We start from the raw sequence: 16,790 nt of genomic DNA on the forward strand, positions 1-16,790 counted from the left end.
GCGATCCCAATGCGCGCATGTCGGCGTTCTGGATGTTTCTTGGACGCCATTGGAACGTAACCGTAATGTGACAGGGGTCCAAGTGTTAAATTTACATATTGACAGTTTTGACATTTAAAATAAAAAGTCACATGATCTTGGTATTAATGCCTTCAATTCAGTCATGTAAGATAACTCACGATAGAGCAGATCTCATTTGTTTGGAAAACTGTCGAAGATTTCCTTTTTCTTTAAAGCGCTAGTAACGATTTAAGCAATAAACCTAAATTTTTGAACGTTTATATAAAGAACTGCAATCTAATATTTTTTAGCAGTCTTGTATCATTGGTTTCCACACATCAACACCCCCCCCCCCTACCCCACCCCCAAGAAATGCTCCATACTAACACAAAAAATGTCAAAACGGTCAATCTGTCAGATTGCAGCTTTAAAATACTTATTAAGGGTTACACAAAAAATGAATAAATTAAGTCATCACGGTCTTTATATTAGTCAGCTTTTTGTTTGTTATTCGACGCTTACCACTCAATTATTCTTAGCATGAATTGCGTGTGTTTGTCAAATTCCGTCAAGTTATTGTAAAACATAAAACATAATACTATTTTCATCACTTTAATAGCATCTGCATCAGAAAGATAACGAACATATTGACATAGAAAGAAGTGTTTTGAATATACAATTGAGTGACACAAACATAAAATACCTTTAACTTATCAAGGGGGCTAACTGTGTTGGTTATATAATTATTATGCAAATAATATTTTGCTGGTTGCGCCCCTTACCTTAAGAAAAAATAGCATTTCGGAACGTGTCGTGTACAAGCAGAAAGAGGAAGGGAATTAACGTAACTATATATAATCGTTCCTGGTTAGTTTGACCACATGAAGTTCCTGGTTGACGAAAACGAGAGATAGCCGCACCTGGTTATTGTGCAAATAATAAATGTCTTGAAAGTTTCTTGACATATTCGAAAAGTAGTTTAAGTGTTCAAATGAAAATTGAACATTTACAGTCACATCCATGTATTCAAACAAAACACCCTTATATACCAAAACAGTCATCTTTACGTCACATGACCAACAAAAAGTTTGGACAACATTAATCAAGTTATTGTATATAAACATTTCATATATTTTTGCAAATTTAAATGCAATAAATATGTTCAAGCCTGATTTATCATTAAGTCCATGTGTCCGTGTCCGTTTCGTTTAATATTGCAATGCTTGTTTAATTCCGCCAGAGAAAAAAACCTTTCGGGCGACTACTTTCCTGAAATATCACAGTTACATCATCACACGTCACTTCCATTGCGTATACGTCATCATGTGGAACTTCAATGACGTCATTGCTATTTGTGTCTGATTTCGTTTTGATGGTTTGCTGTTCAGATTGCACGTTTTCCTTGCCGATTTTTCCTTTTTCATTTTCAGTTTCTTTAATAGTTTCATTCTGCTGTTCTGGTTTATTAATCATGTCTGTTTTAAACTCATTTCCATTTGTGTCCGTTATCGTTTCCTCATGGTCGTAATTTTCGCAATCAAAAATAGCATTGTGGTCCGTGAATCGTAGTTCAGAGTCGTACGGCAACTGTGTTCCCATGCCATGTTTGTCAAACTGACTAAGACACGTTTCGTTTGCTGTTTTGTTTATCAGTCCATACGATGTCCAGTCAAAGGCATGTGTCAGGTTTTCAGATCTGGGCAAGGTGAATTTTATTGGCTCCTCTTCTTCATCTGACGCTTCAGAAATGTCACTGTATGTTCGTTTTAATGGCGGTCGAGAATCGGATAGCGTTGGGGATTCTGGTTCCGTTTTAATGACAGGCTTGGTCTCAATTTGCACTGGGGATGCGGCTTTCACACTTTCATTGTCTGAACTGCTCCAGTCATATCCCCATGTACACGTTTCCAAGTCACCAGACCGGAACATATATTTCGCGCGCATTTTCGGATGACAACTTTTCCCGCCATTTTTATGAAGCGCACTAATTCCATTTCCAGCCTCTTTGTGGAGAGATTCTAATGGGCTCAGATTATTATTATTCTTTGTATCAGCAGGCTCCAAATTGCGTGTGTTTTGTTCATCAACTCGCGCGATCTCATTATCGAACAAAAGGTCACGTGGCGTGTCGTCTGCTGTGGATTCCTTCCGCCAAACGTTTCCATATTTCGACAATGAAATTGGAGCCACTTTAGTGACATTCTCGCTCAGGAAATCTCGTGGGCGATGCCTTGGAACGATTTCGTCATCGGATTCGGATTCCCGCTCGTCGATAAAGGGATTTGTCACCGACCGAGACTCGGTTATCTGAAATGTAGGAAAGAAATTTGTCATACAAAAACTGTTTTAACTTAAAAGTACAATATGGCAATAATAAAGATAGCAAAATAAAGTGCTCTTGACGGAAAATTGTCATACAAATACTGTTTAAACTAAAAGTACACTTAGGCATTAATAAATTTAGCAATGTAGAGAGCTCTGCAAACAAGATATAATAATTATTCTTATTTTGTTCTTAGCGACGACAGAAAACCGTTTATAAAATGATGAAAATATATGTTAATATTTCTTATTTAGTTCTTAGCGACGAAAGAAAATCGTTTATAAAATCATGAAAATATATGTTAATAATTATTTTTGTGTTCTAGGCGACGAAAGAAAACCGTTTATAAAAAAATGAAAATATATGTTTATAATTCTTATTGTGTTCTTAGCGACGTAAGAAAACCATTTCTAAAAAGATGTTCATTCTTGTATATCACACTTGACACTTCAATGTTCAAGGACATACATGTATATATATATATATATATGCATCATTTAATAACTCGGTAAAACTGACACTGGAGACTTTGATCGATATTGAAACTTAAAATGGTCGACTTTCCTTGTTTCATATTAAAAGTGTTTGTATGACATTAAGAAGGAAGTTATCTTACGATTTATGTAAATATGATCTTACTAGGGAAACATTAAAGATACGATATCTTTTAACAAAAAATTACAAAATATAAATTGAACAAGAATATAGTTTACAAAACCACTTAAATAATAATTATCTGTTTACGATGTTTTATAGGCGACATAAAAACGCTTGCATATATACATTGTATACAAATTCAAATTCGCGTTGGATAAAGTTTTCATCTGTTTTTGAACTCAAGACTTGAATTTGAATGTAAGGAGTCATATAAAAAGTAATTTAAAAGCCAACATGAGCTCAAAGTCCCTAATAGTATATCAAGATCATTGTAAAAGTTAACAACATTGGGCCGATTGTGAAGAACTTTGTTAAAGTAAACAACATTGGGCCGACTGTGAAGAACTTTGTTAAGTAAACAACATTGGGCCGATTGTGAAGAACCTTGTTAAAGTAAACAACATTGGGCCGACTGTGAAGAACTTTGTTAAAGTAAACAACATTGGGCCGACTGTGAAGAACGTTGTTAAAGTAAACAACATTGGGTCGACTGTGAAGAACTTTGTTAAAGTAAACAACATTGGGCCGATTGTGAAGAACCTTTTTAAAGTAAACAACATTGGGCCGATTGTGAAGAACTTTGTTAAAGTAAACAACATTGGGCCGATTGTGAAGAACTTTGTTAAAGTAAACAACATTGGACCGATTGTGAAGAACTTTGTTAAAGTAAACAACATTGGACCGATTGTGAAGAACTTTGTTAAAGTAAACAACATTGGGCCGATTGTGAAGAACTTTGTTAAAGTAAACAACATTGGGCCGATTGTGAAGAACTTTGTTAAAGTAAACATCATTGGGCCGATTGTGAAGAACCTTGTTAAAGTAAACAACATTGGGCCGATTGTGAAGAACTTTGTTAAAGTAAACAACATTGGGCCGATTGTGAAGAACCTTGTTAAAGTAAACAACATTGGGCCGACTGTGAAGAACTTTGTTAAAGTAAACAACATTGGGCCGATTGTGAAGAACTTTGTTAAAGTAAACAACATTGGGCCGACTGTGAAGAACTTTGTTAAAGTAAACAACATTGGGCCGACTGTGAAGAACTTTGTTAAAGTAAACAACATTGGGCCGACTGTGAAGAACTTTGTTAAAGTAAACAACATTGGGCCGATTGTGAAGAACCTTGTTAAAGTAAACAACATTGGGCCGATTGTGAAGAACTTTGTTAAAGTAAACAACATTGGGCCGACTGTGAAGAACTTTGTTAAAGTAAAGGGCCGACTGTGAAGAACTTTGTTAAAGTAAACAACATTGGGCCGACTGTGAAGAACTTTGTTAAAGTAAACAACGTAGTTAACAGTAGCGTTGTTAACTTTAAAAGCTGAACTAGTTAATGAATTACTCATTTTTTTGTATAAAACAAGTACAGAATCAACTGGTTTCTCAAATCGTTTTCGAAACACTGCTGACCACAAGTGTTTCCATTAAACACACAAAGCAGGAAAGCTTTATAAGTTAATAACAATGACGTTAACAACATTGGTAACTTTAACAAGGTTCTGAACAATCAGGCCAATGTTGATAACATATCGTTAACAGTTGATTGTGAACCTTAGTATGATGTGTTGACTTATTGAAAAACGTGCAAAGAAGAATCAGTTGTCAACATATGTTAAAATTATATTATCACAGTCGGTCCAAAAATGGATTTAAAAGTTAACAGCGATGGCGTCAATGTCGTTGTTAACGTTAACAACATTTCGAAAAATTGACCGAATGGGGTGATTGTTAAAAAACTTTGTTTAAGTTAAACAACAATATTAAAGACTTTGGGCCGATTGTTTAAAACGTTGTTATAGTAAACAACGTCGTTAACGTCCTCATTGTTAAATTTCAAAAATTTACTGTTCTTGAACTTTAATGGGAACAGTTGAGACCAGCAGTTTTTCTAACATGATTTGAGACAGCTGTTTCAGCTGTACTTGATTAATGTAAATGTATGAGCACATTATAAAAAAGTTAACATTTAAAAAGTTAACAACGATTTCGTTAATCACGTTGTTAACTTCAACAAACTTCTGAACAATCGGCCCATTGTTATCTTATTTTAAATGTGAAATATAGTTCAATAAAACAAGTACAGCTATACAATAAAACAAGTACAGCTTAAACAATCTCCCAAATTTTGCTTATCAGAGCACCAGTGTTTCCGTGAAATTTCCAGAGCAGTACAGATTTGAAAGTTACAACGATGACGTTAACAACGTTGTTATCTTTAACAACCATCTGAGCAATCGACTCAATATTTTGTAAAGGTGAACATTCCTCCATGACGTGTTTCTGAATTGACCTGTTTCTGATTCATTTCAAAGACATTTTAAGTGAACTACAATATTATATCGATGGCCTCACTTTCAAATGTCGAAGCTACAAAATCCCATGTTTTCAATAGCAACGTTTTAAGTATTTGATCTTGGTAACTTGATCACACATTTTTTTTTTACAAAATGCCGAAGTTACAATTTTCGTAATTACGATTTTTGAAGGTTCGGGATTTTAAGCTTCTCTTTAAGATGTCCAATCAGTGATCGTCATTTTGATCACATGATACGACACTATTTTCCCACTGGACTATCATTTACTCGGCATTTTGCAGTTAGACGCGGCTCTTCATGATTTTAGTGAAGTAATAATTCCGAAACAGAAAAAATGCAGCTCCTGCATTTCAAGTTAACTACAATATCAAATCTCACCTCGCTCTTCCTTCTCTTTTTACGACGAGCACACGCCCTTATTCGACGAGGATCGTAACCCCTGAAACGACAAAAATACAATCTTTATATTTAAAAACCCGCATCAGTCTAAGCAATTAGAATACAGCAAGATGATACAAAGGACTATAACATCATAGACTAGACGACTTCAAGACAATAACATCATGGTCCAGACGACCTCAAGCCTACGCCATCATAGTCCAGACGACCTCAAGACTATAACATTATAGTCCAGACTACCTCAAGATTATAACATCATAGTCCAGACGACCTCAAGACTATAACATAATATTCCAGACAACCTCAAGACTATAACATATAGTCCAGACGACCTCAAGACTATAACATCATAGTCCAGACGACCTCAAGACTATAAGATCATAGTCCAGACGACCTCAAGCCTACGCCATCATAGTCCAGACGACATAAAGACTATAACATCATAGTCCAGACGACCTCAAGCCTACGCCATCATAGTCCAGGCGACCTCAAGACTATAACATCATAGTCCAGACGACCTCAAACTTACGCCATCATAGTCCAGACGACCTCAAGCCTAGTCCAGACGACCTCAAGACTATAACATCATAGTCCAGACGGCCTCAAGACTATAACATCATAGTCCAGACGACCTCAAGACTATAACATCATTGTCCAGACGACCTCCAGCCTACGCCATCATAGTCCAGGCGACCTCAAGCCAACGCCATCATAGTCCAGACGACCTCAAGACTATAACATCATAGTCCAGACGTCCTCAAGACTATAACATCATAGTCCAGACGACCTCAAGACTATAACACCATACTCGAGACGACCTCAAGACTATAACATCATAGTCCAGACGGCCTCAAGACTATAACATCATAGTCCAGACGGCCTCAAGACTATAACATCATAGTCCAGACGACCTCAAGACTATAACATCATAGTCCAGACGACCTCAAGACTATAACATCATAGTCCAGACGACCTCAAGACTATAACATCATAGTCCAGACGGCCTCAAGACTATAACATCATAGTCCAGACGGCCTCAAGACTATAACATCATAGTCCAGACGGCCTCAAGACTATAACATCATAGTCCAGACGGCCTCAAGACTATAACATCATAGTCCAGGCGGCCTCAAGACTATAACATCATAGTCCAGGCGGCCTCAAGACTATAACATCATAGTCCAGGCGGCCTCAAGACTATAACATCATAGTCCAGGCGGCCTCAAGACTATAACATCATAGTCCAGGCGGCCTCAAGACTATAACATCATAGTCCAGGCGGCCTCAAGCCTATAACATCATAGTCCAGACGACCTCAAGACTACAACATCATAGTCCAGACGACCTCAAGACTATAACATCATAGTCCAGACGACCTCAAGCCTACGCCATCATAGTCCAGACGACCTCAAGCCTACGCCATCATAGTCCAGACGACCTCAAGCCTACGCCATCATAGTCCAGACGACCCCAAGACTACGCCATCATAGTCCAGACGACCCCAAGACTACGACATCATAGTCCAGACGACCTCAAGACTACGACATCATAGTCCAGACGACCCCAAGACTACGACATCATAGTCCAGACGACCCCAAGACTACGACATCATAGTCCAGACGACCCCAAGACTACGACATCATAGTCCAGACGACCCCAAGACTACGACATCATAGTCCAGACGACCTCAAGACTACGACATCATAGTCCAGGCGACCTCAAGACTACGACATCATAGTCCAGGCGACCTCAAGACTACGCCATCATAGTCCAGGCGACCTCAAGCCTACGCCATCATAGTCCAGACGACCTCAAGACTATAACATCATAGTCCAGACGACCTATATTCTAACTATTACGTAATCACCAAAGATGGTATACAGTGTTATGCAAACCCGATGCTCAACAACGTGTTTTGCTTAACACAAACTTGCATCTGTTATATTTTTTAAACCTGTATTGCATTTTTTAAACACACATGCCACAAAATATAGAATAACGATGCAAATAAATCATAATTATTCTTGCTTGAATAAAGACGCAAACATATGATTTATAAATCTCATATGAAATTGAGTGCAAATGAAATTAAGTGCAAAATGTCTATCACGTTTGTTTATATTGATTGGTTAATTTATTGCGCAATATGCCACCGGCTGTGAACTAAGCAACGCTTTATCAACATAACCTTGACATTTAAGTTTGTCTAAGAATTTTCTACGTTGCAAGAATTGTTTACGTGATTATTCTCAATACTTCAGGTGTTTTGTGTAAAAAAGATTATGGTAAAAAATATCCATACAAATTGGACTTCTAATTTACTGATAATTTGTCTTATCGTACACTTCCAACAGAAAAATAAATGCTTACTTTTTTAATATTTAATCATATCTGACTTTTTTGATATCAATTTGCCGATATTTCAAAAGAAATTTGAAACGTCTATTGACGTTATATAACAACTTGCAACTAATTATCATAGTAGGAAAATGTGTTGATATATAATATATGTTTGCTTATATGCAAGTCGTTAACAGTACTAAACACGATGTTTACGGAAACAGCTGACCACACGATGATTACGGAAACAGATGACCACACGATGTTTACGGAAACAGCTGACCTGTTGACCACACGATGTATACGGAAACAGTTGACCTGTTGACCACATGATGTTTACGGAAACAGTTGACCTGTTGACCACACAATGTTTACGGAAACAATTGACCTGTTGACCACTCGATGTTTACGGAAACAGTTGACCTGTTGACAACACGATGTTTACGGAAACAGTTGACCTGTTGACCACACGATGTTTACGGAAACAATTGACCTGTTGACCACACGATGTTTACGGAAACAGTTGACCACACGATGTTTACGAAAACAATTGACCAATGGTCAAACATTACGCCATTCCTTGACACAAACATTCATATTGAAATGAAATGCAAACTTTTGACCCTAACAGCTATATACAATTAAGACCACTCCTCAAGATCGAATAACCGAGTTCATGAAATCGTAATTAATATTTCCCGCAGTATCTTCTATTGTTAGAAAATATACCAAGGTCTCATCAGCAATGTATGAAAAGATCTCCCAACTGATATACCTATCTCATTTAATATTTTTTAAAGGAGACATTGACCGGTTAGATGAAACAGATAGTTCCGACCTTTTTACTTCTGTTTACCGGAATTCATTTTCAGACGAAATAAAATCTGCGAGAAAAACTTATATAAACAGGTAGGGTTCAAAGCCAAAATGATCTAAGTGACATCATATACAAAGGAGGATAGAGCATTTTCGCCCTCAGCCCTTGAATTACTCGACCCTGGTGAAAACACAGTATCATAAAACAACATCGCGTGTTCACATGCAACTTTCCATGTGACCTTCAAACACAATTATAAACTCAAGTAAATGAGAAAAAATATTCCAACGATCAGCAATAATTGTCAAATCACGATATATTGTCGAAGACAAAAATCCAAATCACTTTCACCTAAAATATATTATTTTTTTAGGAATTGCCTGTATTAAGGCTAGACTCTCAAATATTTGCCGTTTTTAGAATGTTCTGTCTTTGAATGAGCATTTTTTGAGTGAGTATCTGCAAACCAGTGATTAAAGACTGCTGACAAAAGATCAGATCGCCGATTTTCATATTTCCGTTCGAAAATTAATGTTTTTATGGCTAAAAGCGTTACTAATGGTATAAGAAAAATGCATAATCCGCGATCTTATTTTTGTCAGCAGTCTCATATGACTAGTTTACATGAATTTCTGCATAAATTGGCTCTATCCAAGACAAAAAAATAAATAAAAAAAGTTGTCAAAACGTTCTATCTGTGCAAGTGCAGCTTTAATATTAAGAGCGCTTATTTTCAGCTGGTCGGATTTATTATTTAATTTCCCATTTCAAGTTAAGGTTACTTTACATGACTATTTGTGTACCAAGTTTCATTTAACTATGGTAAATGTCTTTTTATAGTTATGATTAAGGTCAAGGTCGTCGGCGACGACACCAAGATAATCAGAAAATCTCAACCTTTTCTTCTTCTTCGTAAAACATACGAGCTAACAAACACGATATCTGCATACATGCATCACTCAAACAGGACTTTGCGGTTTCTCCTTTGATTTGAATATGTTCAGGATAATATGGTTCGCTTCGTGCGTTTAAGCAAAAAGTTCACAGCAAAAACGAAGTATAACAACAATTACACAAATACGATACTTTTTGAACTTCGATGCAAGAAATAGGATTTAAAATTCAGGAATAATACCAAAGCAAAAAACAACAACATCTGAATCCTAAAATCAAACAATTACAAGATATTTGATAATAAGTGTATGAACTAAGGCAAAACAACAAGATAATATTTCCAGGATTAAAGAAATGAGTTACGTGGAGAGAAGTAAAGAAAAACCTTTGAACTTTTAACGGACAGGAAACAACATATTGACCCTAACCTTGACTCCATTAGCCAAAGCAATCGGTTATTCAAGAGAACAAAAAATACCCAAGAAAAACATAAACATGTTTACTCGAACTTGCCAAACTCAGAAAGCAGACGAGAATTATCGGGCAATGATTCTGCCGTAAATTGTCTATAAATATTTCTTTGCATGCCTAAGAACCAATATTTTTTCAGTCCGGATTATCATCAATTGATCTAGCGGCAAATCCTGCAGACAAGTTCAACAATAGTGTTATGGAATTATCTGTAGATATCTGTTCGCAATGAAATTATTCAAATATTTATTGTAGACGATTTTTTTTCTTTTATAAACTTGTATTTGTTTTAAAACTGTTACACATATTCCACCATCATATACTATGTTTAATTGTTAACGCGTCCGTCTGTCCGTCTGTCTGTCTGTCTGTCCGTCCGTCCGTCCGTCCGTCCGACCGTCCATCCGTAACACCCTCCCTCCCTCCGTCCTTCCGTCTATCCGTCTCTCTGTCTGTCTGTCTGCCTTGTCCGTCCTTCTGTATGTCTGTCTGTCTGTTTTGAGTTGTGTGTTTACTTGTCCATCAACAGAGGAAATACAGATGAACACATATAAATTAAGATAAAAATTTGTTAATGTACTTGTACTCTTTCGTTGATTATATTGCTTTCTCCTAGACCTTACATAAATGAACTCTGAGAGATCACGTTTGTAAGAATAATGGTCAGTTTCCACAGACTTTAAGGTGAACTAAAGGTGAGAAGGTCATAACGGGGTTTTGTACACTTTGAGGACAGTTATCAGGTTGGTGACAAATTGTAGTATAGATTATTATTGTTAACACTAGCGGATCCAGGGGAGTGCCCCCCCCCCCACCTGAAATCTTCCAAGTTTACTTTTTATTTCAATATAGGAGAAATAAGTAATAAAAAACGCCAAATATGCACCATTTCGGACTGGACATTGTTCAAAAATATTAAAGGAGAACCCCAGAACCCCACTGCGAACACTCCATAACCAAATACATTTCGGTTCTGAGGGTGGGGCGCAAGTCAAAAGGTTACGACCCTAACTTACAACCCCTCTCGAATCCAGGACCTGCCCCTCGTTTATTAGTACACAAGAGAACAAAGGTATCAAATTCGTAACCTGAAGTGTTAAAATTAATGAAGAGCCTCTTCTTCAACAAAAATGGTTCATACGAACATTCCGATTATTCCGAAACTATTAGATGACAGCGGATTCCAATTAACGACTTCTGCTGCGTGTATCAAAATTTTAGTTTTCATGAGTATACATAGGCTGCATTACGGCCTCATCACCTTAATATGGTATACGGTTATCTTGCTTAAGGTACAACCGCCCCGATGGCCGGTCGGGAGAGTGATAAGCTAAATAGTTCACCTACTTATGCACCGGTCAATTGTCAACCCGACCTCCCACCCCCTCTCCCAGGTCCGGGGTATACCGAGGATAGCGGTGGAAAAGGGCCGTGTTTTTACCTTCCAGGTGGTCCTGCAGTGCCGAGTGAATGGAGTGGATTTGTGTTCGCGCCGAAAATGGCGGGAAATGGACCTTACTCAGGACGTCCCCGAGTTGCGGGGCCATTTGGCGGGGATTTTACCAGCACGTTGTGCCCGCAGGAAGGGGAGTTTACCAGGAATTGGCTGGACTGAAAGTAAAAGGCCCCGCTATTTCCCGGACCTAGGGGATGGGGTGGGGTACCGGCGGTGGGTTGGCGTGTTAACAACTGACTGGTGCATTAGGTTGTCGTGTTCCAATACGTAAGCCATTTACTGATTGTAACGTAATATGGGCATTCCCCAGCAATCAAGCTAATATCATTTTAGAGGGATCATTAAGAGACCGATTAATATCCAATGCACTTAAAGCGGTATCACGTACAGAAGAAATGTTTACAAAAACCGAACTGAATTCCACTTGAGGTAGATTGTACGTATTTTGATAACGAAATACAAAGATGGTAGTAATTTGAGGGCGTTATCTCAGATTAACCAGTGTGAAGCGACTGTTTTGCAGTTTTACTAAACATGCAAGGACAAGTAAAATTTATTTTTTATATTTCGAATGAATTAACTATTTATAATTCTCGTTTTTGTAAAGATAAATATTGAATGTCTGTATTTATGATGTCCTTGAATACAAACAAGCAAAACACATGTGAGATGTGCTTATGTCCGGCTATATACAAAACAAAATATGTCACAAAGTCGGAGTAATTAATATCCATCTCTCGTGCAACGTCGTGCCAACGAGAGTGATTAATATAAGTTGCAAAAGGCTTTTTGACCTTTGAGTGTGACAGCAGTGAGAGTTACAATGTCATGTGCGACACATCTTACTATGTTGAAGTGTAGTTCTGTGAAACTCTGTAAAGTTCAATCAAACTCCGATTGAAGGTGACAAAGAAACATCTGAGACACAAATTATAAATCCCTATCTGGATCCATTGACTAATAAGTATGACCTTGACCTTTGAGGCGAGAGAACGAATGCATCGCGACACTCTTACACGTGTTGGTCTATAGCTCTGTGAAGTTTGATGGAAATTTGAAAACACAATTACAACTGAGACATGGTACTAACGGACGGACGGACGGACGGACGAACTATTTTAAACCTCCCTTCTGAAACATCAAACGGTTAACGCCACCTTGAAGGCCAAATAACAGTAAGAATGGACCAAAACCACATAATGTTTTTGCTTAACCTAAAAAAGAGATCCTCGAACATCGTATTTTATCTCAACCATCTGTCCCACGCACCGAGGTACTTCACACTGCTTTTACTTGTATCATTAATTACGTGGAGAATGATCTGTACGAAGTCGCAATGTGTATTTAAGCCCACATGATGTATTGTCGGAAAATATCACTAAAATGATTACCGTATGTGGTTATTATCATGGTTTTAAATTGACACATGCTGACTTCAGCACTCATGTAGATCAACGCATTATTTTTCTATTAATTAGTGACACTCTTATTCAAAAACAAAAAACATACACATGTATAACAAACATTAATTTTGAGTGATACACTTTTCACTACTTATAAAATAATATTGCATTTATGGAAAATATTAATTACTGATAACAAGATTGTAACCGTGTATTTAATAGCTGAAAACGCATTAATATTAAATGATTTGTGAGTGCTAAAAGATACACTGTAGTCTGCTTTCGTTTCATAAGGTAGAAATACCGTGTTTTCAGCACATTTCTTTCAAATTAAACTCGGTATCCTTTATAATAACAATTGTTTATGTCATTCATTCATCCTTTTTGATTTAATATTTTAATTTCTAAACCTTCGTATTAACTGTGGTAAATCTTATTTGGGAGTAAGACTGCATACTTAAATGAACTTCAGAACATGTCACATGTCGTATTAACTGTAGGTAATTAAGCTAGATTTACTGGCGATATAAGTAACAGCACGAGATATGCGCACGTGCATAATATTAATAACTTTCAAATATTTTTGTTTTTAGTCATTTACAAGCGAAGCAAAGACTTTCAGTCACCTGATAATAAGAATACAACTTACATCTTCAGCCAATAAAAATGCAATCATTAAGTACTAGGCTTAACTATTAGGAATCTTAACTTTCGCGGGCGTTTAAAACTGCACTCTCACAGATTTAAAAAATTTTACAACTTTTTTATTTTTGTCTTGGAAAGAGCAAATGTTTGCTTAATATCTGCAAACCAATGATGTAAGGTATCTGACAGAAGATCAGATCGCAGATGTTCATATTTCAGTTCGAAAATTTATGTTTTATATCTTAAACCGTTACAAACGGTTTAAGAAAAGTGCATAAAACATCAATTTTTGAACTTACATATAAAAATCTGCGATCTAAGTTATTGTCAGCAGTCTTATTTAACTGGTTTCCATGGAGTTTCGCAAAATTTGGCTTGTTCCAATACAAAAAATAAAAAACATTGTCAAAACGTTCAATCCGTGAGAGTGCAGCTTTAAAGGTCCGACTATTGCCACTCATCCGATATACACACATTACGTCAGATTTTGCGTTGACAATGTATCAGCCAATGAGGTAGTATTCTAAGACTGTTAGATGTCCTGAAGTAATATTTTAATAAACAAGAAGGGCTCGTTCGTTCCTCTCATTCCGTCCATTCTTCATCATTAAAATGTTACTTCATGCCATGTTACTATAGTTTATTATCACTGTCAAATCAAACGGTAGGATTTTTAGCGGGAAAATATGTTTTTCGTGAACCTGGCCCCCTTTCTAAACTACTACGCGCACGTGTACTCGTGCGTATTTGACAGTCTACATAAGTGACAGAGGCATGTCTAGACAGAAATATCAATTGCAGTTCACTTACTAAAACAGTTATTATGCCATTAACCTTTTCCTGAAAGTGTGAATCACCACGTGCGTGATACTGGCCGGACCTGTTTTAGAATTTATTTTACGCATGACAATACAAGAGTGTACGTGCTTTAGTGATTAATTTGTTGTGACCTGCAATTGTCGATTCCAGACACGAGATATCATTGTCAAAGACATTATAATTGTATGAGCAACAGTCATCTATGCCGGAAAATTACTCATGAAGTCTAATGCGAATTATCTCTCGACAATTCAAAGTGTTTAATGGTTGTTTGCATACAATCGCTAGATAATGAAAACAGACTATAAATTATTTGGCGCGCTGTAAAATGAACATACTGAACTTGAACCTTTTAAGGAAAATGGCATCCATTCGGTGTCATCATTCGGTACACCTCGGTCATTTTCCATCGAAGTTAACCTCGGTTGTATATTGACGGTTCACAATGTCATAAATCTTTACATTTAACTGCGCAACAAGTAGATCGCGTAGTATTTTCGATTGAGCAGTTAAACGTTCTGCCTTTATTCTTGGAAATCTTTACTATTTATGCAATTAAAGACTTATATGGGGATCAGTTTTACTTAGTTATACAAATTACTCGTTTAAACAATTCAATTGAATATCATTATTCAAATTTTCACGAACTACTTCTACCAATGTACCGGCATACACCCGAGGTTGTTTTCGATGGAAAATGGCCGAGGTGTTCCGAATGCGGAGTCATCTTATCAATTCAAGGAACGTTCGAGTTTTTGAGTTTGCATGCAAAACTGTAAATTTAATATGTGACACTTATAAGATATTCAACCGAAGGCAATGAAAAAAATATTTAATTTGTGTGTATTTTTTTTCAAACGTTCCCTGGCAAGACAGTCCCCTTTATTACACAGACGCAATTCCTTTAAAAGATCATTAGCAATTGGTTTTTATTCGTATTGGCATTTGTACAAAAAGAGAGAAATACTTAAGCAATCATTTCCGTCCTTAAAGATAACAGCCATTCAAGAGTAACATGTATTTACATGTTTAAATTACTTTAAATACAATGTATCGTTGACTTAACTTAGCTTCCTTCTCGTTCATATAAAAATCGAACGCCGCTTACAACTATATGTCATATATTCGACATTCTAATATATATATATATATAACCTATTTTAGAATGTCGAGTGCTGCATACTCATCTACCCTATGTTTAGATTATAAAAGAACTACACAAATACACTAGCGGCTTAAGACGGGGGCTCGACCGGCGCCCCCCCCCCCCCCCCCCCCCCGATCTAAAATGAAAATGATACCATATTTCAGACTAAAATCTCTCAATATTTCCTTGGGGCGATTTCAAGCCCCAATTAACCAATTAAAGCCATATATTGTTCCGGTATTCTTTGGGAAGCGAACGTACGTTCTTTGTTGCATTTCTAAAGTGCGGCCATCCCCAACGCGAAATCCTGAATCCCTGATATATATCTTCTAGGCCTTAGCAAAAGAAACAGCCATTTGAAACAACATTGTGTTGCTAAATGTCAAAGGTCTATTATTTACGTCAAGAAAATTCAGTCAATAGCGAAGGCCCATCATATACTCCAAGAAAGAATCAGTCAATAGAAAACAATATATATCGGCGTTTTATATTAATAGGTAATATATATTATAACATATTAACATCAATAATGATGTGGTCTAACTCACAAAGCTGTTTTAAACTGTCTTGATTAAAGCCGTATATGCGCTACTTCATGTCTATATATGGGATGTTTTATCATTTTATCTCTTGATGACGTCACCGGATTATTTCGCTTAATCACGCGATGACACTGCAGGGACTGTTGTGTCTGGAAAATGTCTGCCATTTTATAAAAAGTGAAAGACTCTTGTTCGCCTCATCAAAAATTAAAGCAAGCCTTTTGAGGAAAAGACAGTTCGCGTTTATTAAGTTATCTTAGATCGTAGGATCTGAACAATTTAAAGATGCACTCTTACTCCCAATTAAGCATTACCGCAAATAATACTATTGTTTTAAAGGGATGAGAAAATATTGAAAACAATAGTTCTTATGAAGGATTCTGTGCTAAATTTGAATGAAATGTGCAGAAAACACGGTATTTCTACCTTATGAGACGATAGTTGATCCCTGTAAGTCTTTTAGGACCCACCAGTCATTTAATATTCGTGCGTTTTCAGCTATTAAATACACGGTTACAATTTTGTTATTAGTAATTAATATTTTCAATAACTGAATTAT

The 16,790-nt window shown here is 36.7% G+C and overlaps 1 protein-coding gene across 1 annotated transcript in view; it reads right to left on the reverse strand.

Annotated features, from left to right (window-relative positions):
* Positions 1-598: 598 nt before the first annotated feature.
* LOC128211786 (uncharacterized) overlaps positions 599-16,790 on the reverse strand; it is a 37,368-nt gene continuing 21,176 nt past the window's right edge. The window contains exons 4-5 of the mRNA XM_052916853.1: positions 5,677-5,737; positions 599-2,307 (exon numbers count right to left, since the gene is read on the reverse strand). Of these exons, the coding sequence (XP_052772813.1) occupies positions 1,228-2,307; positions 5,677-5,737 (1,141 nt within the window). The 3' untranslated portion in view covers positions 599-1,227. The remainder of the gene's footprint in view (positions 2,308-5,676; positions 5,738-16,790) is intronic.

This window comes from Mya arenaria, chromosome 2 (assembly GCF_026914265.1).
Source record: "Mya arenaria isolate MELC-2E11 chromosome 2, ASM2691426v1".
NCBI lineage: Eukaryota > Metazoa > Mollusca > Bivalvia > Myida > Myidae > Mya > Mya arenaria.